Source organism: Bos taurus, chromosome 8, assembly GCF_002263795.3.
Source record: "Bos taurus isolate L1 Dominette 01449 registration number 42190680 breed Hereford chromosome 8, ARS-UCD2.0, whole genome shotgun sequence".
Lineage (NCBI taxonomy): Eukaryota > Metazoa > Chordata > Mammalia > Artiodactyla > Bovidae > Bos > Bos taurus.
In genome coordinates, this window is record NC_037335.1 from 76,977,099 (window position 1) to 77,001,090 (window position 23,992).

General features: G+C 35.6%; 1 protein-coding gene across 4 annotated transcripts in view; it reads right to left on the reverse strand.

The window, feature by feature from the left end:
- Positions 1–23,992, reverse strand: part of GKAP1 (G kinase anchoring protein 1) — a 92,089-nt gene that overhangs the window by 3,569 nt on the left and 64,528 nt on the right. For 3 of the 4 annotated variants that reach the window (NM_001040573.3, XM_010808113.4, XM_059889235.1), the window contains 3 exon segments: positions 3,360–3,423; positions 7,141–7,242; positions 18,439–18,588. In NM_001040573.3, coding sequence (NP_001035663.2) covers positions 3,360–3,423; positions 7,141–7,242; positions 18,439–18,588 — 316 coding nt within the window. 4 annotated transcript variants of the gene reach the window in all.

Consider the following 23,992-nt stretch of genomic DNA (forward strand, 5'->3'; position numbering starts at 1 on the left):
TTTCATTGGAAAATTTACATTTTCTGTGGTGGTAAAATATTAATTGTGCAGATATGATAAAAGATTGATTTTTTCCATCTATACTAAAAGGATAAGGACGGAGTAAATAAAACATTTCACGTAGAGAAAAAAACTTTTAAATACCTAGACTAGTCAAACTTAAAAACAACATACTGTGTTTTTTGTTGTTGTTGTTAAAATTGTCAATTGTGCATACTCTAAGGCCCACAAAAATTATTTCCATCTGACTTTTCATACCATTAAAGTGAAGTGAGTAAAGTTGCTCAGTCGTGTCCAACTCTTTGTGACCCCGTGGACTGTAGGCTACCAGGCTCCTCCGTCCATGGGATTCTCCAGGCAAGAATACTGGAGTGGATTGCCATTTCCTTCTCCAGGGGGATCTTCCTAACCCAAAGACTGAACCCGGGCCTCCCGCATTGCAGGCACTTTAACCTCTGAGCCACCACCCAATTCATACCATTAAAGCACTATCAAATAAATGTAGCTCATATGAGCACAGTCAATCATGTAATATCTATAGTTTCAGAACTATTCACTTGTCTAAAGGTTTTTCCCTCTTTAGGAAAGCAAGAAATCTCTATCACCACAGCTCTTCCAATGTAACACTGTCATTCAAATTTTTCCCAGTTTGATATGCACTAAGGTGAGATGCTGTGTTAAGAAACAAATCACAGTCTCTCAAAACTCAAACTGGGAACTTTTACAAATTACACTTTCTACTCCTTCATCCTCAGAATTAAGCATACTCATTGAGAAATAAGTGATTTTTAACAATCATGTCATATATTAACTACCGTTTTTCTGTAATGCTGTTTTGTGTTTCAAAGAGACTGATACATCAGAGAACAACATGAACTGTATACTTGTTTTAAGCACAATTCCATGAACACAGAAAACTGCAGCCATGCACACACCTGAAATTAACTACCAGCTATTTCAGTTCACTATGTCAAGAACCACACCTACTTTCCATCATTCCATCACTTAATAGTAACAAACACAAGCTGCAACCCTTCTGAAACCAACTTCTACAGCAAACTTTAGGGTGTCTTCAAAGTAAAGTGCCATATTTATTATAGTATTTATGTGTTTAACCATTTTAACATGAATAAAACTGTTACCTTTTTAATTAAGTTCGCAATTTTTTTCATGTGTCACCAACGAAACCTTTAAATGTTGTATGCTAATTCCATTTTCTCTATAAATTTTGTGGTCTTTAACTATGATTTCGTAAAGGTTACTGATTTTTAGGAACACATATTGTATTATAATAGAACTGACTATATTTACATTTATATTTATATTATAAATGCTAATGTCTGTATACTCTAATATACTGTATTTTTCGTGTAGTAGTTCTATATAAAATTATTCTACTTGGATGACTTACAGTATGGAGTATGGACACCAGTATTACTATGGTAGCCATTTTAGTCTATTTTTGAGAATAAGTTTTTATCAGTTAACCTCATTTTTCACAACTTTTTCCCTAAGGAATATTACTTTATTTTTACATATTTAAAAATCATACATCCAGTATTCAATGATATCCTTAATTTCTTCAATTAGAAATGTATCTTGTAAACATTATTTTATATTCATAACGTTATTCATTAAATGATCCACATGGAGCTCAGTGACATGCATAAATTTAAATTCATCTCAGGATGTTGATAACTGTTCAAATAATGTCATTTCCCATTATTATTTAACTTCTATTTTATCACAGTTAAGCTGTGTAACAGTTAAGTTACATTATAAAAATAGTAAAATTATAAAAAATGTTTGACTCTACTTTAAGACTATTCTATTCAATTCATGGGAAATAGATGGGGAAACAGTGTCAGACTTTATTTTTTGGGGCTCCAAAATCACTGCAGATGGTGACCGCAGCAATGAAATTAAAAGACGCTTACTCCTTGGAAGAAAAGTTATGACCAACCTAGATAGCATATTGAAAAGCAGAGATATTACTTTGCCAACAAAGGTCTGTCTAGTAAAGGCTATGGTTTTTCCAGTGGTCATGTATGGATGTGAGAGTTGGACTGTGAAGAAGGCTGAGCGCCGAAGAATTGATGCTTTTGAACTGTGGTGTTGGGGAAGACTCTTGAGAGTCCCTTGGACTGCAAGGAGATCCAACCAGTCCATCCTAAAGGAGATCAGTCCTGGGTGTTCTTTGGAAGGAATGATGCTAAAGCTGAAACTCCAATACTTTGGCCACCTCATGTGAAGGGCTGACTCAATGGAAAAGACTCTGATACTGGGAGGGATTGGGGGCAGGAGGAGAAGGGGACGACAGAGGATGAGATGGCTGGATGGCATCACCGACGCGATGGACGTGAGTTTGAGTGAACTCCAGGAGTTGGTGATGGACAGGGAGGCCTGGTGTGCTGCGATTCATGGGGTCGCAAAGAGTTGGACATGACTGAGTGACTGAACTGAACTGCACTGATTCTATTCAATTGGACAGGATTTCTGGTTTTTACTCATATTGTTTTAATAACTGCTATTTAATATAGTTTAAATTTTGGTTGGACAATTCCACTCCCAGTATCTTCATATCTGAAACAATTTTAGGTACCTTGTTTACCTATCTTTTAAGGTGTGCTTCATAAATTCTTAATTTCTTAAGTGCTATACAGTACTCACAGGAGCTACATTTGGGATTTCATTAACATTTGTAAACAAGGGAAACTGTTATACTTAATTTCATCTATATAAAAGATTTTCTCATCTATTCATGTCTTTATGTCTTATATGGTTCATCATTTTCTTTTACAAATTTAATACACACTTGTTCTTAATGTAAATTTTTCACAGAGCTTTCAAGATCAATGCCATCTGGTATACATATTCAGAAATGCAGCTGATGTGGGGAGTTTCATATAACATCAACTTTACTAATGTTATTATCTCTAGTCATTTTTGATTGAGTTCCTTGGCTTCCTACTGGTGATCTATAGCCAAAAGTTTAGAGTGGCCACAAAAGGATGAAGAGTGGGGGCAGAGAGACAGGGGAGAAGGAAAAGCTGAAATGATGATAGGCCTTCTCTATTAATAAATAGAATCTTAAGAAAATGTTATTCCTGTTTTCCCTCTAAATGTAGTCCAATAATTTATAAGAATTGAAATTTCAAGAGTTTCTTACCTCAATAGTTGTAAACTTGTGTAATACTAAGGTGCTGTAAGAGAGACTTGTAATCATAAAATTATCAAAAACAATCCAGTTTATACCATTTTGGGAAACCTTTTTATTTTGTTGAGTTAATAAATCATACATCTTGGAAAGTTATCTTCAAATATTTTTAAGATTAATTCTAAAAACAGAAATCACTTACTTTCACCTTCCTGAAGCATTTTCAATAACTGTGCATTTCTTGCCTTTACTTCTTTATACTTTGCCTAATAATCAAATAAAAAGATTTAATTTTTTAAAAAGTATATGATGTGATAAATGCCTTACTACCAATTCATGGAGCTATGAATCCTAGACTTGCTCAAAGACATAAATTACTTCTGAAAGAAACAAGATGAAGGAAAATGTACTCAGAAATATTATTTAAATCCCTGGTATAATAATATATATATCAACATTATAGGTGACTGAATAAATAGAGTAGGATAAAAGTGGAGAAAAGAGAATAAAACTAAATTTTTCTGAAGAGTCACTTTTCCTCCTTGAATAAAATCCTTATACAATTCAAATAATTACATGAAAACAAAAATAAAAACGATGCACAGTTCTATACAGTACTATACTAGAACTCTCTGTATCTTTTCTATAACTGCTACTGTTCAATATGTGACTACTAACTACTAGAAACGTAGCCAGTGTTACTGAGAAAATGACTTTTACTTGTTTTTAGTTTTATTAAATTAAAATTTCAATTTATTTAACCTTTACTTATACAAATTAAAATTTTTATTTTGTTTAAAATTCATGTAGCATATTAATTTTATACCATGTGCAGTGGTTACTGTACAGTACAGTTCTGTATTTGATCAGTTAAGGCTTTACTAATCTTTTGTTATTTCATTAAATACTGTTAAAATAATTTTTGGCTGAAATGAGTAATCTACTGAAATATTTTTCAGTTATTTTCAACTTTTAAAAAATGGCTTAATTTCTTTTCAAACTACACAAATGACACAATTATACATTATAAACAATTTAGGAATTGTATTCCCACATTAACATCAGATTCCAGAGAATTTTAACCCTATAGTACCTTTATTCAACATAAAGCACACACTGAACTATTTATATTTAACAAATTAATACATTAGAGAAAATAATATATTTAATAATTATAGAAATAGAGGAGGTAAAAGAAAATAGATTAATATAAGAAACTTGTCATTTCTTCTCTCAACAGGTACACAGATATATACAGAAGTTACCAGATTCAAAAATCTTCCTTATAAAACAAACTTGATGTATTTTAAATTAAGTCCAGCAGATGACTTTTACTAAATACTATGTCCAGTAAATTGGTGAGGATAAAGCAATAATGTTATTCAGTGATACTGCAGACAATACACTGAATGGAAGAAGCAAGCATAGTGAACATAAAAGGTAGTAGGACTTTTGGACTTTTGAGAAGCTAGGAAATGAAGGAGGGAGGTAAGTCCACTGGAAACACCAAAATATGAAGGGGAAAACATATACAATCAATTACAACTATACTCATTATGAATATAGAAATATATCTACTGGGAATATAGAACTGTATCCATTATGAAATTCTCACTCTCAGGGCTTCAATCAACATTAATATCTTATCAAACTGTTTCTTGAGCTCAAGCCTTTGTCCAAGGTTCAGATCAGTGTATATAGGGAGGCATATCTTTAGTTACTCGTCAAGGTCTAAAGCCAGTTCATAAAGGAAAGATTGTAAATGATCAAAATTACCCGTGAAAATTCTTTATACTGCTCATAAAAATAACATAGTTTTGCATATATAATCCTGAACAGGAAATGTATTAATGTCCATGAAAACCTTAAAGTATAAAATCCTGGTACTATGCAATTTATAACAAAGAACACATGGAATATAGTGTCCTCATTAGTACTTTTAACTTAATGAAAAAGAGAACACAAATACATATATGTTGTGACTCCACAGTGTCCAACACAGATGTTCAACATCCTGAACATCTACACCCACATCCACAGCCATTTCAAATTCAACATGTCTAAATACCATCTGTTAGTTCCCATTTCCCAAACCAGTTAAAAACGTGTTCTTCCTCTTAACATTCAATACCTGTTAATTATGTTACCAGATTTGTCTTCATTCTAGGCCTCAGCTATGTGCATTACCTTCCACTAAACAACTCTCAGGTCACTTTCTTTCTAAAACCTTTACTGCCCTCTCCTTGTCTAAAATGCAAATACCTTCATATTCTCACCTCAACTAACATCTCTAATCTCTCCTACAGCTTCCCATTTCTCTAAATGTCAGCAACAATGCATTTCCTCCCATTCTCTTCCCTTTGTATGCACTGTTCAATGTGGGAAAACTATCTCTTTTTTTTGGATGAAAATCCTTAGCAATTTTCAATAGCAACAGATTTATTCCTGTTTCTAGAACCCTCTGTCAAATCTGTCACAAATTCTACATTGTACCGCAATTATTTACATGATTTATCTTCTCCATTAGAGTATGACCTTCTTACTAATTCACCTTTGCATTCACTGTGTCTAACTCATGGTAAGTGTTCAACAAAAGCAAAATAAAATATAAATGACAAGAAAAGGGAGAAGTGGTTGAAGTTCAGGAGGGTTTTTAACAGGGATGATTCTTAAAGGCACAAGTACAAGAGGAAGGGAAATGTAAGAACCTTCAGAGCTGGAACCTGACATATTTTTCTTCATACAGGACCCAGAAAAGCAGTTGGCATATTACAGGCATTCAACAAATAATCGTTGAGTGAATCAATATTAGTTCAAAAAAAGAATGCTACTTGAGATGAATAAATTTTTTTTAAAGCCTGAGAAAGGAGAAGAGTAATAGTTCTGTGGTTAAAATAAACTGTATAAATAACATGTGTTGGTGAGGATATGAAGAAACTGGTAACCTTATGCATTGCTGGGGGAAAAGCAACATGGTGCAACTGCTATGCAAAGTCTGATGGTTCCTTAAAAAGTTAAACAGAATTACCACATGAGTTGAGACAGTAGCACTGACATTATATACACTATCTTGTGTAAAACAGATAGCTAGTGGGAAGCTGTTACTTAGCATAGGGAGCACAGCTTGGTGCTCTGTGATGACCAAGAAGGGTGGAATGGGGGCATGCTCAAGAGGGAGGGTATGTATGTACACATATAGCTGATTCACGTTGTTGTACAGTAGAAACTAACGCAACATTGTAAAGCAATTATAATCCAATTAAAAACATTAAAATTTTTTTTAAAAGTTAAACACAGAATTACCATATGATCCAACAATTCCACTCTTATGTATATACCAAAAGAAAGGAAAGCAAGGACTCAGATACTTGACATCAATGTTCATGGCTACATTATTCACAATAGCCAAAAGGTAGAAACAATATGAGTGTCCATCAACAGATGAATGAAAAAGAGTGGTATAAACACACAGTGAAGTATTACTCAGCCATAAAAAGGAATGAAGTTCTGATATATGCTATAACATGGATATACATGTTGAAAACATGGCAAGTGAAGTAAGTCAGACCACAAAAGGACAAATATCATATGACTCCACTTATATGAAGTACCTAGAACAGGCAAAGTCACAGAGATTAGAGGTCAAGGACTGCAGTACAAGGAAAAATAGGGAGTTCAATGGGTACAGAGTTTCTGTTTGGGATGATGAAAACGTTCTGGAAACAGATAGTGGTGATGGTTATACAACACTTAATGCCACTGAATTATATGCTTAAAAATGGTCAAAATGGCAAACTTAATGTTATACCTATTTTACTATGATAAAAATACATTATCATTCAGATTATATATAATCAATGAGCTAGAAACCTAAATAGCAGATATTGTTTCTATCAAACATTAAATATATTTGCATATAATAAAAACAGAAAATGTACAAATTTATAGAATTTTTTAGTTTACAATGCTAAATATATACAAACCTCCCACTGAGCAATCACATTTTTCAGCTTCTGGATTTCAGCATCTTTTCGTTCAAGTTCCAACTTTAATCTTTCAATTCTTCCATCTTTTAGAACTACTTCCTAAACAGGGAAAACACCATTTTAGAAATAAGACAGTTTTGTCATGTCTGATTTACAATATCCTTTACTAAAGGTTTAAGAGGAAAAAATCCCAATTTTAATTCATTTTCTAAAGCAACCTAAACTGTTAACTACATTTCAACTTGTACTCAATTTTACAACTGTAACTGTGGACAGTACAAGCAAATAAGATATTTATGCCTAATCTCAAACTACAAATGTAACCTAGAACAATATGAGAGCTTTGAGATATTTCCATCCTGGAATAAACATACTAAAAGTGGTTTGTGACAAGTTGTTATTAGTTTATCTTAAAAACCTAAAAGAACTGAAAACTTATGAGAAAAGTAAAAAACAAATAACAATACAAAACCCCAAATTAGTTTTTTTACTATATCATCAATTAACACATATAAGAAAAAAACATTTTATCCTGACAGCAATAAAAAAAAATCCCAAAGAATAAAATTTAGTAATTTTCAGGATCAATGAATGATAAAATATTGAAAAGGATAGAACAAAGCATGTTTGTAGATGGCAATACTAAATATTAGTTTGTACATTCAACACAATTTCAATAGAGTTTTCTTCTTTGGAACTTAGCAAGATAGTCAAAATTTTATCTGAGAGAACACAGGATAGAAACAAAAGTTAATGCAGTAGAATCTGCCTATCAAGTAATTATATATTATATAGCAAAAATGATTAAAATAGCATGTCATGGTACCTAGGTTGACAAAGCAATGTACCCGAAAAGCAAGTCCAGAAAGAGGTTTAAGAATTTATTATAACTAACTATATTTTAAAGTGAGAAAAGACTGAATTACAGAATAATGGTAGGATATGGGACAAATGGCTAACTAGGAAAAATCAAATTAAATCCCTGCCATCTTAAATGCAAAAAAAAAAAAACAAACCAAAAGTCATACTTCATAAGAATATATATTGGTTCTCTTTATCTAATGAGTAACATGGCAACATAATTTTATTCCAAAAATACTCACTGATTCTGTAAAAAATAAATAAATTAAAACAAAATGCTCATTGAGCACCTAGCTGCTAGGTGCTGGGTATACAACAGTGAACAGAACTGAAAAGATTCTTGCCCTCATGGGATTTGTCTGGTGGAGAAGGCAGATATTACATTTTGAAACGCTGCAATTAGAAATGGGGTTTAAGCAATGAAGAAAAGAAACAGTAGGAAATAATGTGGGTTATTCCCTAGTGGATCAGAGAAGCTTTCTCTGAGGTCCTGACACTTGTAAGATGAACCTAGAGTGACTGGGTTGGAACTGCCTAAGTAAAAAGTGGAGGGAGGTAAGAGCCTTCCGGGTAGAAAGAAGAGCATGTATTAATACAAAGGCCCTGAGGCAGAAAAGAGCTAGAGCGTTTGAAGGCTAGTAGAGAGGCAAGCATAGCTGAAGCCTAGAGATAAAGATGACAGTATATGATTTTAGAAAAAAAATTTGGATCAAAATTAGCAATATACATACTATTATAATGGCCCAGGAAACTCATTTCTAGGAATTTATCTAAATAGATAAGCGAGGCCCAGGAATCTTACTTCTAGGAATTCATCTAAATAGGTAAGTGAGGGGGGAGTATCTATGAAAGTGTTCACGGAAGATTACAACAAAAAAATGGAAATAAATTTAAATGCCCAACAATAAGGGTGGAAATCACCAAAAATTATGTTTTGTTATTTAGTTGTGAAGTAGTGTCCTACTCTTCTGTGCACCCATGAACTGTACACACCAGGCACCTCTGTCCATGGGATTTCCCAGGTAAGAATACTGGTGTGCCTTGTCACTTTCCTCTCCAAGGAATCTTCCTGACTCAGGGATCAAACCCATGTTTTCTGCATTGCAGGTGGATTCTTTACCACTGAGCCACCAGTTTAGTCCAGTCACTCAGTCGTGTCTGACTCTTAGAGATCCCATGAACCACAGCACGCTAGGCCTCCCTGTCCATCACCAACTCCCAGAGTTCACCCAAACCCATGTCCATTGAGTCGGTGATGCCATCCAACCACCTTCTTCTTTGTTGTCCCCTTCTCCTTCTGCCCTCAATCTTTCCCAGCATCAGGGTCTTCTTAAACGAGTCAGCTCTTCACATCAGGTGGCCAAAGTATGGGAGTTTCAGCTTCAACATCAGTCCTTCCAATGAACATCCAGGACTGATCTCCTTTAGGATGGACTGATCTCCTTTAGGATGGACAGGATGGATCTCCTTGCAGTCCAAGGGACTCTCAAGAGTCTTCTCCAACACCACAGTTCAGAAGCATCAATTCTTCGGCGCTCAGCTTTCTTTATAGTCCAACTCTCACATCCATACATGACCACTGGAAAAACCATAGCCTTGACTAGATAGACCTTCGTTGACAAAGTAATGTCTCTGCTTTTCAATATGCTGCCTAGGTTGGTCATAACTTTCCTTCCAAGAAGTAAGTGTCTTTTAATTTCATGGCTGCAATCACCATCTGCAGTGATTTTGGAGCCCCCAAAAAATAAAGTCAGCCGCTGTTTCCCTATCTGTTTGACATGAAGCGATGGGACCGGATGCCATGATCTTCGTTTTCTGAATGTTGAGCTTTAAGCCAACTCTTTCATTCTCCTCTTTCACTTTCATCAAGAGGCTTTTTAGTTCTTCACTTTCTGCCATAAGGGTGGTACCATCTGCATATCTGAGGTTATTGATATTTCTCCCAGCAATCTTGATTCCAGCTTGTGCTTCATCCAGCCCAGTGTTTCTCATATGTACTCCGCATCTAAGTTAAATAAGCAGAGTATGGTGCCTTGACGTACTCCTTTTGTTATTTAGAATCAGTCTGTTGTTCCATGTCCAGTTCTAACTGTTGCTTCCTGACCTGCATACAGATTTCTCAAGAGGCAGGTCAGGTGGTCTGGTATTCCCATCTCTTTCAGAATTTTCCAAAGTTTATTGTGATCCACACAATCAAAGGCTTTGGCATAGTCAACAAAGCAGAAATACATGTTTTTCTGGAACTCTCTTGCTTTTTCGATGATCCACCAGCGGATGTTGCCAATTTGATCTCTGGTTCCTCTGCCTTTTCTAAAACCAGCTTGAACATCTGGAAGTTCAACAGTTCACATACTGCTGAAGCCTGGCTTGGAGAATTTTGAGCATTACTTTGCTAGTGTGTGAGGTGAGTGCAATTGTGCAGTAGTTTGAGCATTCTTTGGCATTGCCTTTCTTTGGGATTGGAATGAAAACTGACCTTTTCCAGTCCTGTGGCCTCTGCTGAGTTTTCCAAATTTGCTGGCATATCGAGTGCAGCACTTTCACAGCATCATCTTTTAGGATTGGAAATAGCTCAACTGGAATTCCGTCACCTCCACTAGCTTTGTTCGTAGTGATGTTTTCTAAGGCCCACTTGACTTCACATTCCAGGATGTCTGGCTCTAGGTCAGTGATCACACCATCGTGATTATCTGGGTCGTGAAGATCTTTTTTGTACAGTTCTTCTGTGTATTCTTGCTACCTCTTCTTAATATCTTCTGCTTCTGTTAGGTCCATACCATTTCTGTCCTTTATTGAGCCCATCTTTGCATGAAATGTTCCCTTGGTATCTCTAATTTTCTTGAAGAGATCTCTAATCTTTCCCATTCTGTTGTTTTCCTCTATTTCTTTGCACTGATCGCTGAGGAAGGCTTTCTTTTCTTGTTATTCTTTGGAACTCTGCATTCAGATGCTTATATCTTTCCTTTTTTCCTTTGCTTTTTGCTTCTCTTTCTCCCCAGACAGCCATTTTGCTTTTTTGCATTTCTTTTCCATGGGGATGGTCTTGATCCCTGTCTCCTGTACAATGTCACAAGCCTCGGTCCATAGTTTATCAGGCACTCTATCTATCAGATCTAGTCCCTTAAATCTATTTCTCACTTCCACTGTATAATCATAAGGGATTTGATTTAGGTCATACCTGAATGCAAGAGGACATCTGATGCAAGGCAGACACACTGAAACCATAATCACAGAAAACTAGTCAATCTAATCACACGGACCATGCCTGGTCTAACTCAGTAAAACTAAGCCATGCCCTGTGGGGCCACCCAAGATGGACAGGTGCGGGGAGCTGCCCGTGAGAACGGGGTCCTTTGTCCGAAGGACACAGCTCTGGGAGCTGCCTCAGTCCTTGAGGGTTTGCTTGCAAACATAGCTCTCTGTCCCGCCACCCCAGAGATTAGGCGCTTATTTACTGCAGGCACCTGGAGTTCTGTGCAAACTTCTCACGCACAGAGAAATGTTATCTGGTGTAAGAAGTAATAACAGGGAGCCATTCCCATGCTCTCAAGATTTCTTGTGACTGTTTGTAAGATGTATAGGCCAACGAAGAAAAAATGTCAACTGTCTTGTCTTTCTTACGCTTTTCTGTATAAATATGAGATGTTGAATAAAGTTGGTGTCAGACTGCGTCCCTTCGTGGTGACGTGTCTGAACCTCTCGACCCCATCTTTGTAGTCTCTTGCTTTAGTTTCTTTCTTAGCCCCGCCGTGCACGTTCTCGGGACCTGATCGACTTTGCCGGCTGGCTCCGGCAGACAGGTCATGGTGGAGAGGTCTAACAGAATGTGGTCCACTGAAGAAGGGAATGGCAAACCACTTCAGTGTTCTTGCCTTGAGAACCCCATGAACAGTATGAAAAGGCAAAATGACAAGATACTGAAAGAGGAATTCCCAGGTTAGCAGGTGCCCAATATGCTACTGGAGATCAGTGGAGAAATAACTCCAGAAAGAATGAAGGGATGGAGCCAAAGCAAAAACAATACCCAGTTGTGGATGTGACTGGTGATAGAAGCAAGGTCTGATGCTGTAAAGAACAATATTGCATAGGAACCTTGAATGTTAGGTCCATGAATCAAGGCAAATTGGAAGTGGTCAAACAGGAGATGGAGAGTGAATGTTGACATTCTAGGAATCAGCATACTAAAATGGACTGGAATGGGTGAATTTAACTCAGATGACCATTATATCTACTACTGTGGGCAGGAATCCCTTAGAAGAAACGGAGTAGCCATCATGGTCAACAAAAGAGTCCGAAATGCAGTCCTTGGATGCAATCTCAAAAACGACAGAATAATCTCTGTTTCCAAGGCAAACCATTCAATATCACAGTAATCCAAGTCTATTCCCCAACCAGTAATGCTGAAGAAGCTGAAGTTGAATGGTTCTATGAAGACCTACAAGACCTTTTAGAACTAACACCCAAAAAAGATGTCCTTTTCATTATAGGGGACTGGAATGCAAAAGTAGGAAGTCAAGAAATACCTGGGGTAACAGGCAAATTTGGCCTTGGAATACAGAATGAAGCAGGGCAAAGTCTAATAGAGTTTTGCCGAAAGAATGCACTGGTCATAGCAAACACCCTCTTTCAATAACACAAGAGAAGACTCTACACATGGACATCACCAGATGGTCAACACCAAAATCAGATTGATTATATTCTTTGCAGCCAAAGATGGAGAAGCTCTATACAGTCAGCAAAAACAAGACCGGGAGCTAACTGTGGCTCAGATCATGAACTCCTTATTGCCAAATTCAGACTTAAATTGAATGAGATTAGGGTCAGTTTTTCTCCTACTGTATCTGCAAACTGGCGATCATAAAGATACCTGTTATCTTCACAGTTAATTGTGAGAATTAGATGAAATAATAAATTTAAGTACTTAATATAATATCTAGCAAACATATATTAAGCCCTCAAATATTTATTTTTGCATTATAAGTTCTTAGCAGTTATTTCTAGAATTTTTACAATAATTGGCAGTTTTTAAAACAGAAAATCTTACTGTTATAAGGTACACTCATTTTTTATGAAATGTTATATTTCATTAAAATTTAAAATTATCTTCTAAGTAGATTATACTAAAATGAAAATAAAAAGGTGTATAAATCTATGTCCACAAGGGATCTGTAGTCTACAAACAACAAATAAAAATGTGCTGTGTGAAATGTGCCATAAGAAAACCAAAATGCTATAGGGTATAGAGAAAAAAGGAAAGATCATATCCAGGTTTTCTGTGTTTGGGGCTGGAACAGGGAAATGTGAGAAAGCATCAGGGTAGATGACATGTGAAATGAACTTTGAGCAAAGCTGGGAAAGATTTAACATTGTGACAGGAGTGCTCTGGTCTGGCTAGAAGAAAAAACTGGAAAGAGTATGACTAAAGTTATTTAGGCTGAAGCTACACTGTAGAACAATGCTTTCAAACTTGTTTGACAGTGATCCACGTTAAGGAATGTTTTACATCATGACTCAATACATAAACATGTCAGTGTATGTATACATATTTGTATTTATGTATATAAACATATGTACACTGGAACAAATTTCATAAAATATGAAAAGATGTCATATATGCTGATGACTTTTTTTTGAGAGTGCTGGTAGCAACCTACTAAATTTATTTTAGGACTGGTTAAATGGATTGGGACTCTTCATTTGAAAAGCTTGAGGGCTTTAGTAAATGATTCAACAGACACTGAAGCTAAAGGACATGGTGTGGCAGGATGGAAGTCTTACTCTTTAAAAAGTCATCTATTAACAGTGTATAAGATAAATTACCTAGAATTAGAAGGCAGGAGGCAGGAAGTCTTATTAGGTTACTGAAATAATACCAGTAAGAGATAATGAGATTCTAAATTAGAGAAATGTTAAAGTGGAAGAGAAGATATATCTGAGAACTATTTCAGAGATTAAAAATTCCCAAACTTTGAGAAACAGAAAAGTGAAAAGGGAGATTCACAGTCAGAATATCTGGATAAAATGACAAAACCCCAAACAGAAATGATGAGGTCAAGTTGAATGCTTGGTTTGGAAAGTAAATGATGACCTCAAGTTTCAGCATAGTGAGGCTAAGGTATTCATAGAACAACAGAGTGAAATACGCTACAAAGGCAGTTAATAAAACAGAGCCCTAAAGACCATTGACAGGGAAGGCCAGTGAAGCTGTGGGCTTCCCCGGTGGCTCAGATGGTAAAGAGCCCACCTGCAATGCAGGAGACCTGGGTTCGATCCCTGGGTCGGGGAGATCCCCTGGAGAAGGGATTGGCTACCCACTTGAGTATTCTTGCCTGGAGAATCCCATGGACAGAGGAGCCTGATGGGCTACAGTCCATGGCGTCGCAAAGTTGGACATGACTGAAGTCACTCAGCACGCATGCCATGTGTGCACACATACACGCGCGCACACAAACACACACAGTGAAGCTGTGGAGAAGTTAGTAACTTCACATCCTGCTGCCAGAAGACAATGTTGATACATATCAAGAGCAATACAGGTGTTTACACGCTTTGATGCAACTATTTTTAAGAATGTATTTACTCCGAGGACAAATTCATCAAAAAAGTAAATAGATGAATACCAGGTGACCAGTTCTAAACAACCTAGATGTTCAATAATACAGTAACAGGGCTTCCCTGGTGGTCCAGTGATTAAGAATCTGCCTGCCAATGCAGGGCACATGCGTTTGATCCCTGGTCTGGGAAGATCTCATATGCCTTGGAACAACTAAACCAGTGTACCATAACTATTGAGCCTGTGCCCTAGGTCCTTGGTACAACTACCAAGCCCAAGTACCTAGAGCCTGTGCCCTGCAGAAGAAAAGCCACCACAATGAGAAGCCTGCACACCATAGGGGTTACAATGAGTAACCCCTGCTCATTCCAACTAGAGAAAGCCCATGTGCGCAGTAACAAAGACCCAGCAGAGCCAAAATAAATAAAACAATAAACCTTAAAAAAAACTTACAGAAAATAGTTTAAAAAAATACTGAGTAATGAACAATTACAGAATGTTGACTTGACAGAATATAACTACAGTTTAGAAAAGGGGCTACAAAAACTATATTCCTTATTGTTAGTGATTTTTAAAATACCTAAGCATGTAGTGTTTCCCTGGAAAAGTACTATACAAAAATGAAACCAAATGTTAAAGACTGATTGAATTATCATGGATGTATTTTTCACCTTTAAAAATTTCTGGTACACTAATACACAGTTTAAAATGATTTTAACATTTGCAAAAAGGTTTTCCCTGAAAAAGGAGTGTGAGGAGGAGAGGATGGAGGTAGATAAAAAGAGAGTATTTTTTAATGGCCTCAATATTCCTTTTCCCCCCACTACACTGAATGAGATGACAAAATACTCAACTTTTTTACTTATGAAAAAATTTACATGTGCAAAAGAATATATAAATTGACATGGCAAGTAAAAAGAAAAATAAACCAATATGCAGATTATGTGAACATTACCAATATTTTGGCATCCCCCACATTTCTCTCCCCAGTCGTATCCTTTTCCCCCACTGCTGAGAATATCCACTATTATGAATTTGTGTTTGTCACTCTCTTCATTATTAATAGTCTTTTACAACATACAGATGTATCCCTGAGCAATCAGTTAAACTTTCTATTTTTTGAAATTTATATAAACTGCATCAAACTATTACTATTTGGTGACTTATTTCATTAAAGATTATGTTTTTAGTATTCATCCATGTTGTTATGTATTGCTACAATTCATTCATTTCTTCTACTGACTTTGTTGTCACAAACAACTGAGCTTGAATCATTCTTCTTGAAGATGTCTCCAGGGTTTAATCTAAGGCAGAATTTCTAGAACACACAGTCCACCCATCATCTTCAACTGTAAAAGTTAATGCCACATTGTTCTCCAAAATTGCTACACCAAGTGACATTACTACTAGTAATCTCTTCTTGTTCTTCTACATCCTCACCACACTGCCTATTGTCTGATTTCCATCACTAGTCTTCACCTTCCTTCAGTTATTCCTAGGCACTGCAGTGAAATTAATATTACCATGTAGAACTTTGTCTTCTGATCAAAAACTTTAAAAAATTCTTTTCTATCTCCTGACTTAATCTTAAATCAGGCTTTTAAGTCCTCCACAATCCTTCCAAACCCACTGTGTCAAACTTATACTACACTCCTCAATGAATCTTGTCTTAAACTGGTTTATACTTGACTGCCTCCATCCTTTTACTCATGGCATTCCAGCTTCTCCTCCCTCACCTCCACATGTTCAAATTCTACTGTCCTTTAAATTCCAATTCAAAAATTATTTTCTCCTAAGAAAGCCATCTCTCATCTCTGTTCCTATGAATTACCTTTTTTTGGACTTTCCACTTTTCCTACCTTGTACAAAAACAATGATCTATTAAACACATGTTGTGTACAAATGCTCTAATATTTTACACCATGATTGCCAACTTTCATAATAACAGTGCACGAAAGGCAGGTAATTTCATTCCAACGTAACAGAGCTGACAAGCTGCAGTGCTACATTTTGTGTTATTAGACTTGTTTGATTTCAGAGACTATTCTCTTTCTACTACACTGTCACTTTGACTTTAAAATATCATTAACATTAATAATTTAACTTATGTGTACCCAATTTTGCTCTATAAAGATCTGAAACACCTAATTACTTGCTCGAGTATATTAATATCATTCTTACAATGATCTGAGATGGCTTAAAGAATAAGATATAAACCACAAAGGGGAAAATCAAAATCAACATAAAAAGAGGAAACAAACGCACTACCTGTAAATGTTAACATGGTTGCTTGCATTGTACACAAAATTTGACAGTCAAGACAACTCAGGAAAACACCAAATTTAATTCAGTGCTAGAAAGGAAGAAGCTCACAAGTACCTGAGGGCAGGCAAGGATGTCCCATACTAAGCTGAAAATAAATTTTCATGTGATACAGTGTTTTTATAAAGTGATATTATTTTTATGAAGTCATATTATTGTTGCATTGGAATAAAAAATTCTTAACAGTCTGGTTCCATTTGTGTGTCCTATATAACAACACAGTGTAGGTGTTTAATTTGTTCAATGACTGAATCTATCAGAAGAAACAAAAAACTAACATCCACTGAAGACAGTAAAAGGATGGAAAATGGGCTTTTCAATTTGAAATAGCCACTGGAAGGAATCTATTAAAGTCAGAAAAAAATGAATCAAACCACCATTAAGTAGAAATGAGGATATGGCAAGTTACACAACACTGATTTTCAGAAGAGAATATAAACGGGAAAGAGTATTGTCCAGCAATACCTGGTTAGACAGAAATTAAATTGTAATAGAGAAGGCAGACAGTACTGTGAAAGCAAATGCTGCATACTGACATGAAGGGAATGCCAGAAAATCAAGGAAGTAAGGGAAAGCGTTCATGGGGACATGACTCAAATTATTTATTACAAGCTCCAGGCTGAGAAGACAGTTATTGATAGACTAGAGGTCAACAGAAGGTAAAAAACAGATTCATAGTTTAAGAGGAAGTAAAACAGAAGACTGGTGGTTTATGGTGGGAAAAATAAATGCAAACTCAGAGGTCTCTATATGATAGTATCTTTTGGGTTTTTTTCTGTATTTTTCCAAACAGTATTTTAAAATTTGAGTACCATTCTTAGCTTGTGAGCCTTACAAAAATAGACTGCAGACCAACTATAGTTTGTAGCCCCTGGTCTGCAGGACAAAATTCTAACTTCTTATTTTCACATTAAAAGACATTTATAACCTAATTCCAATCTATTTCTCTAATCATGTTATCCCACACTCACTTAAGTCTTTACTTCTTAGATGCATAGTTTTTCAGTTTCCTGAATATTCAGTCTAAATGCTTTTCATTGCTCTGGGCCATTGCTCTTGCAGTTCCCTTAGGTTTTTCTCTGTTTCTCAGTTTATACAGTTATTTGCATTCAAAATCCATTGCAAATGTCACTTCTTTATATACCTTTCCCAATTACCCAAGGAGTGGTCTATTACCTTTTCTATTTAAAAACTTTTTTTTTTTAAATTGTTCCTCTCTCTCTTAAATTCTTCATCATGCTGAGTGATATTCTCTTTACAGTCTACTTAATATCCCCAACTCCCCTGAGTGTCCAAGTCAAGGATGGTCTTAAACATCTTGATATTCCCACACCCCGATACAGATGCCTAACAATACTGAGCACTATAGCACATGCTCAATAAATATTAACCATTAATGAAGTACCTCACACTTTTTAATATAAATATCTATGTGTAATAATGACTAATACACTAAAACTATAGTTTTATACAATCATAATTGAATTCCACTGTTTACATTTTTAAAAAATGAAAAATAATTTCACTTTGATTATAACAGAATTTTCTATTTTACATGCCTGGTTGTGTTCATGAACTGTGTAATTATCTGTTCCATTATATTCTGTAAGCTGTTCTCTTCTTTTTTCTCTAGTAAGAATTTTATGAACATCATCCTCCAGTCTATTGAAGAATCCTCCATCGTGTGACAAAATCTGAGAACTCAATTCCTGTCAAAAATGAATTAAGATTCATTATCAATTAATACAAAAGTGCACACATTTAATAAACCTAGTTGGCCACTAGAAGCATGGAAGATGAAAGAAAAATTATAATAAAGAGACAATCAACCATCTGATTCTTCTCTATCTTCAGGTGATAATCAGCAGAAACACATATGCAAATGTCCTTTTCTTTTTATTTTTTGAGTTGGGTATTTCTTTATTTTTAAATTATTTTTATACATGTACCATACAATTTATCCATTTAATTAATTTGCACAATTATTTTTTTTGTTTTGTTTTGTTTTTCACATTTTATTTTTTTTTTAATTTTATTTTATTTTTACACTTTACATAATTGTATTAGTTTTGCCAAATATCAAAATGAATCCGCCACAGGCATACACGTGTTCCCCATCCTGAACCCTCCTCCCTCCTCCCTCCCCATACCATCCCTCTGGGTCGTCCCAGTGCACTAGCCCCAAGCATCCAGTATCGTGCATCGAACCTGGACTGGCGACTCGTTTCATACATGATATTTTACATGTTTCAATGCCATTCTCCCAAATCTTCCCACCCTCTCCCTCTCCCACAGAGTCCATAAGACTGTTCTATATATCAGTGTCTCTTTTGCTGTCTCGTACACAGGGTTATTGTTACCATCTTTCTAAATTCCATATATATGCGTTAGTATAGTGTATTGTTGTTTTTCTTTCTGGCTTACTTCACTCTGTATAATAGGCTCCAGTTTCATCCACCTCATTAGAACTGATTCAAATGTTTTCTTTTTAATGGCTGAGTAATACTCCATTGTGTATATGTACCACAGCTTTCTTATCCATTCATCTGCTGATGGACATCTAGGTTGCTTCCATGTCCTGACTGTTATAAACAGTGCTGCGATGAACATTGGGGTACATGTGTCTCTTTCCCTTCTGGTTTCCTCAGTGTGTATGCCCAGCAGTGGGATTGCTGGATCATAAGGCAGTTCTATTTCCAGTTTTTTAAGGAATCTCCACACTGTTCTCCATAGTGGCTGTACTAGTTTGCATTCCCACCAACAGTGTAAGAGGGTTCCCTTTTCGCCACACCCTCTCCAGCATTTATTGCTTGTAAACTTTTGGATCGCAGCCATTCTGACTGGCGTGAAATGGTACCTCATTGTGGTTTTGATTTGCATTTCTCTGATAACGAGTGATGTTGAGCATCTTTTCATGTGTTTGTTAGCCATCTGTATGTCTTCTTTGGAGAAATGTCTATTTAGTTCTTTGGCCCATTTTTTGATTGGGTCATTTATTTTTCTGGAGTTGAGCTGTAGAAGTTGCTTGTATATTTTTGAGATTAGTTGTTTGTCGGTTGCTTCATTTGCTATTATTTTCTCCCATTCTGAAGGCTGTCTTTTCACCTTGCTAATAGTTTCCTTTGATGTGCAGAAGCTTTTAAGGTTAGTTAGGTCCCATTTGTTTATTTTTGCTTTTATTTCCAATATTCTGGGAGGTGGGTCATAAGAGGATCCTGCTGTGATTTATGTCAGAGAGTGTTTTGCCTATGTTCTCCTCTAGGAGTTTTATAGTTTCTGGTCTTACGTTTAGATCTTTAATCCATTTTGAGTTTATTTTTGTGTATGGTGTTAGAAAGTGGTCTAGTTTCATTCTTTTACAAGTGGTTGACCAGATTTCCCAGCACCACTTGTTAAAGAGATTGTCTTTAAACCATTGTATATTCTTGCCTCCTTTGTCAAAGATAAGGTGTCCATATGTGCGTGGATTTATCTCTGGGCTTTCTATTTTGTTCCATTGATCTATATTTCTGTCTTTGTGCCAGTACCATACTGTCTTGATGACTGTGGCTTTGTAGTAGAGCCTGAAGTCAGGTAGGTTGATTCCTTCAGTTCCATTCTTCTTTCTCAAGATCGCTTTGGCTATTTGAGGTTTTTTTGTATTTCCATACAAATTGTGAAATTATTTGTTCTAGTTCTGTGAAGGATACTGTTGGTAGCTTGATAGGGATTGCATTGAATCTATAAATTGCTTTGGGTAGTATACTCATTTTCACTGTATTGATTCTTCCAATCCATGAACATGGTATATTTCTCCATCTATTAGTGTCCTCTTTGATTTCTTTCACCAGTGTTTTATAGTTTTCTATATATAGGTCTTTAGTTTCTTTAGGTAGATATAGTCCTAAGTATTTTATTCTTTCTGTTGCAATGGTGAATGGAATTGTTTCCTTAATTTCTCTGTTTTCTCATTATTAGTGTATAGGAATGCAAGGGATTTCTGTGTGTTGATTTTATATCCTGCAACTTTACTATAGTCATTGATTAGTTCTAGTAATTTTCTGGTGGAGTCTTTAGGGTTTTCTATGTAGAGGATCATGTCATCTGCAAATAGTGAGAGTTTTACTTCTTCTTTTTCAATTTTGATTCCTTTTATTTCTTTTTCTGCTCTGATTGCTGTGGCCAAAACTTCCAAAACTATGTTGAATAGTAATGGTGAAAGTGGGCACCCTTGTCTTGTTCCTGACTTTAGAGGAAATGCTTTCAATTTTTCACCATTGAGGATAATGTTTGCCGTGGGTTTGTCATATATAGCATTTATTATGTTGAGGTATGTTCCTTCTATTCCTGCTTTCTGGAGAGTTTTTATCATAAATGGATGTTGAATTTTGTCAAAGGCTTTCTCTGCATCTATTGAGATAATCATATGGTTTTTATTTTTCAGTTTGTTAATGTGGTGTATTACATTGATTGATTTGCGGATATTGAAGAATCCTTGCATCCCTGGGATAAAGCCCACTTGGTCATGGTGTATGATCTTTTTAATGTGTTGTTGGATTCTGATTGCTAGAATTTTGTTAAGGATTTTTGCATCTATGTTCATCAGTGATATTGGCCTATAGTTTTCTTTTTTTGTGGGATCTTTGTCAGGTTTTGGTATTAGGGTGATGGTGGCTTCATAGAATGAGTTTGGAAGTTTACCTTCCTCTGCAATTTTCTGGAAGAGTTTGAGCAGGATAGGTGTTAGCACTTCTCTAAATTTTTGGTAGAATTCAGCTGTGAAGCTGTCTGGACCTGGGCTTTTGTTTGCTGGAAGATTTTTGATTACAGTTTCAATTTCCATGCTTGTGATGGGTCTGTTAAGATTTTCTATTTCTTCCTGGTCGAGTTTTGGAAAGTTGTACTTGCACAATTATTTTTTAATATATTCATAGAGTTGTACAGCCATAACCCATTCAAAAAAGTTTCATCAGCCCAAAAAGAAACCCACAATTTACTAGCATCATCTCCCATTCTCTCCTAATCCCTGCCTCCCTCAATTGTTCTCTAGGCAACACTGGTCTACTTTCTGTCTGTATAGATTTGGCTATTCTGGATATCTGATATAAATGGAATCATACAGTATAAGGTCTTTTGTGACTGACTTCTTTCACTTAGCAAAATGTTTTCAAGGTTCATCCATATTATAGCATCTATCAGCACTTCATTCCTTACTGCCAAATAATATCCCATTAATGGATACACCATATTTTATTTCTCTATTCATCAGTTGATGGACATTTGAATTGTTCCTTCTTTTGGCTACTGTGAATATTGCTGCTATAAACATTCATGCAACAAGTTTTTGTGTGGACATGTTTTCAGATCTCTTACATATCCAGGTATGTATCTCGAAGTAGATTTTCTGGGACATATGGTAACTCTGTGTAACCATTTGAAAAACTGCCAAATAGTTTTCCAAAGTGACTGTACTATTTTACAGCCTATCAGTGTACTAGTGTATGAGGGTTCTAATTTCACCACATTCTCACCAACACTTGTTATTATGCATCTCTTTAAATTATAAATACTCCAGTGAGTGTGAAGTATGTGTGAATGAGATTCATTGTGGTTCTGAATTATATTTCTCTGATGGCTAATCGTGCTAAGTATCTTTTCATGTGCTTACTGGACATTTGTATATCTTTTTGGAAAAATGTTTATTCAGATATTTTGCCCAAGTTTTAATTGGGTTACTTTTTATTTCTGAGTTGCAGGAGTTCTTTATATATTCTAAAAACAACATGACTTGAGCATATTTTCTCCCATTCTGTGGCTTGTCTTTTCACATTCTTGATGCGAAAAGTATCCTTGGTATCACAAAAGTTTTACTTTTGACAAAGTCTAATTTATCCAAGAAATCACTGCCTAACTCACCAAGATTTACTTCTACACTTTGTTCTAAGAGCTTTATAATTTTAGCTCTTACATTTAAGTTTCTGAGTTATTTTTTGTGTATGATATGAAGAAGGGGTCCAAATTCATTCTTTTGCATGTGGCTACCTAGCATTATTTGTTAAGAAGATTATTTTCCCATTGAACTTGTCCTGACATTCTTGTTCAAAATTAATTCAACATAAATATTAAAGCTTCTTTCTAGACTCAACTTTATTCTGTCAACCTACATGTCTACCCTTATGCCATACCACACTGCCTTAACTACTCTAGCCTTGTATTACTCAAAGTTTTACAGTATATTTGAAAACAATTTTTACATATATTTTACACACGAATGATAGAGATGATTTTATCACAATCTACTCAACTATGTAAAATTACAGATTTTGTATATTCTCCAAGAAAAGTATCATTTCCTTTCCTGTCATAAGACAGACTACAGAAAATGCTCCTTTCTCTTTTACAGGTTTTCCCTATGTCCCACATTCTTGAGCTTTAATACTCTCTATTTTACCCATTTCAATTATATTTGTGAGCAAATAACCCAACAGTTCTATGACTGTCCATCCTCTTCCTTTCACAATATCTTAGAAAGAGTCTGAAAGAAAAAAAACTTATGTATCAGTGCTTAATATATACAAATGATATTTAAAATGCTTGTAGAGCACTTTATATTTCAAAACACTTACAGAAACATCCCTTTATTTGAATCTCATTAACATCATTAAGAAACTGATATAGGAAGAATCATTTCCCCAGAAAATAATCACAGTCACAAGAAGTTTAACTTACCCATTAGTGATTCTCCTGCTAAGTGGTATAGATAGAACTCTAAATCTGCTTCATAAAATACTTCCAGTATATTCTGATAACATTTCACTTTAAAGCAATGAATACAACAATGCTTAAAACACGTTGAGCTTCTATGCAGGCTTCCCTAGTGGCTCAGATGGTAAAGCATCTGTCTGCAATGCAGGAGACCCGGGTTTGATCCCTGGGTTGGGAAGATCCCCTGGAGAAGGAAATGGCAGCCCACTCCAGTATTCTGGCCTTTGTTGTTGTTGCTAAGTGGTGTCTAACTTTTTTGTGACCCCAAGGACTTTAGCATGCCAGGCTCCTCTGACCATGGGATTTTTAGGCAAGAATACTGGAGTGAGTTGCCATTTCCTACTCCAGAGGATCTTCCTGACCCAGGGA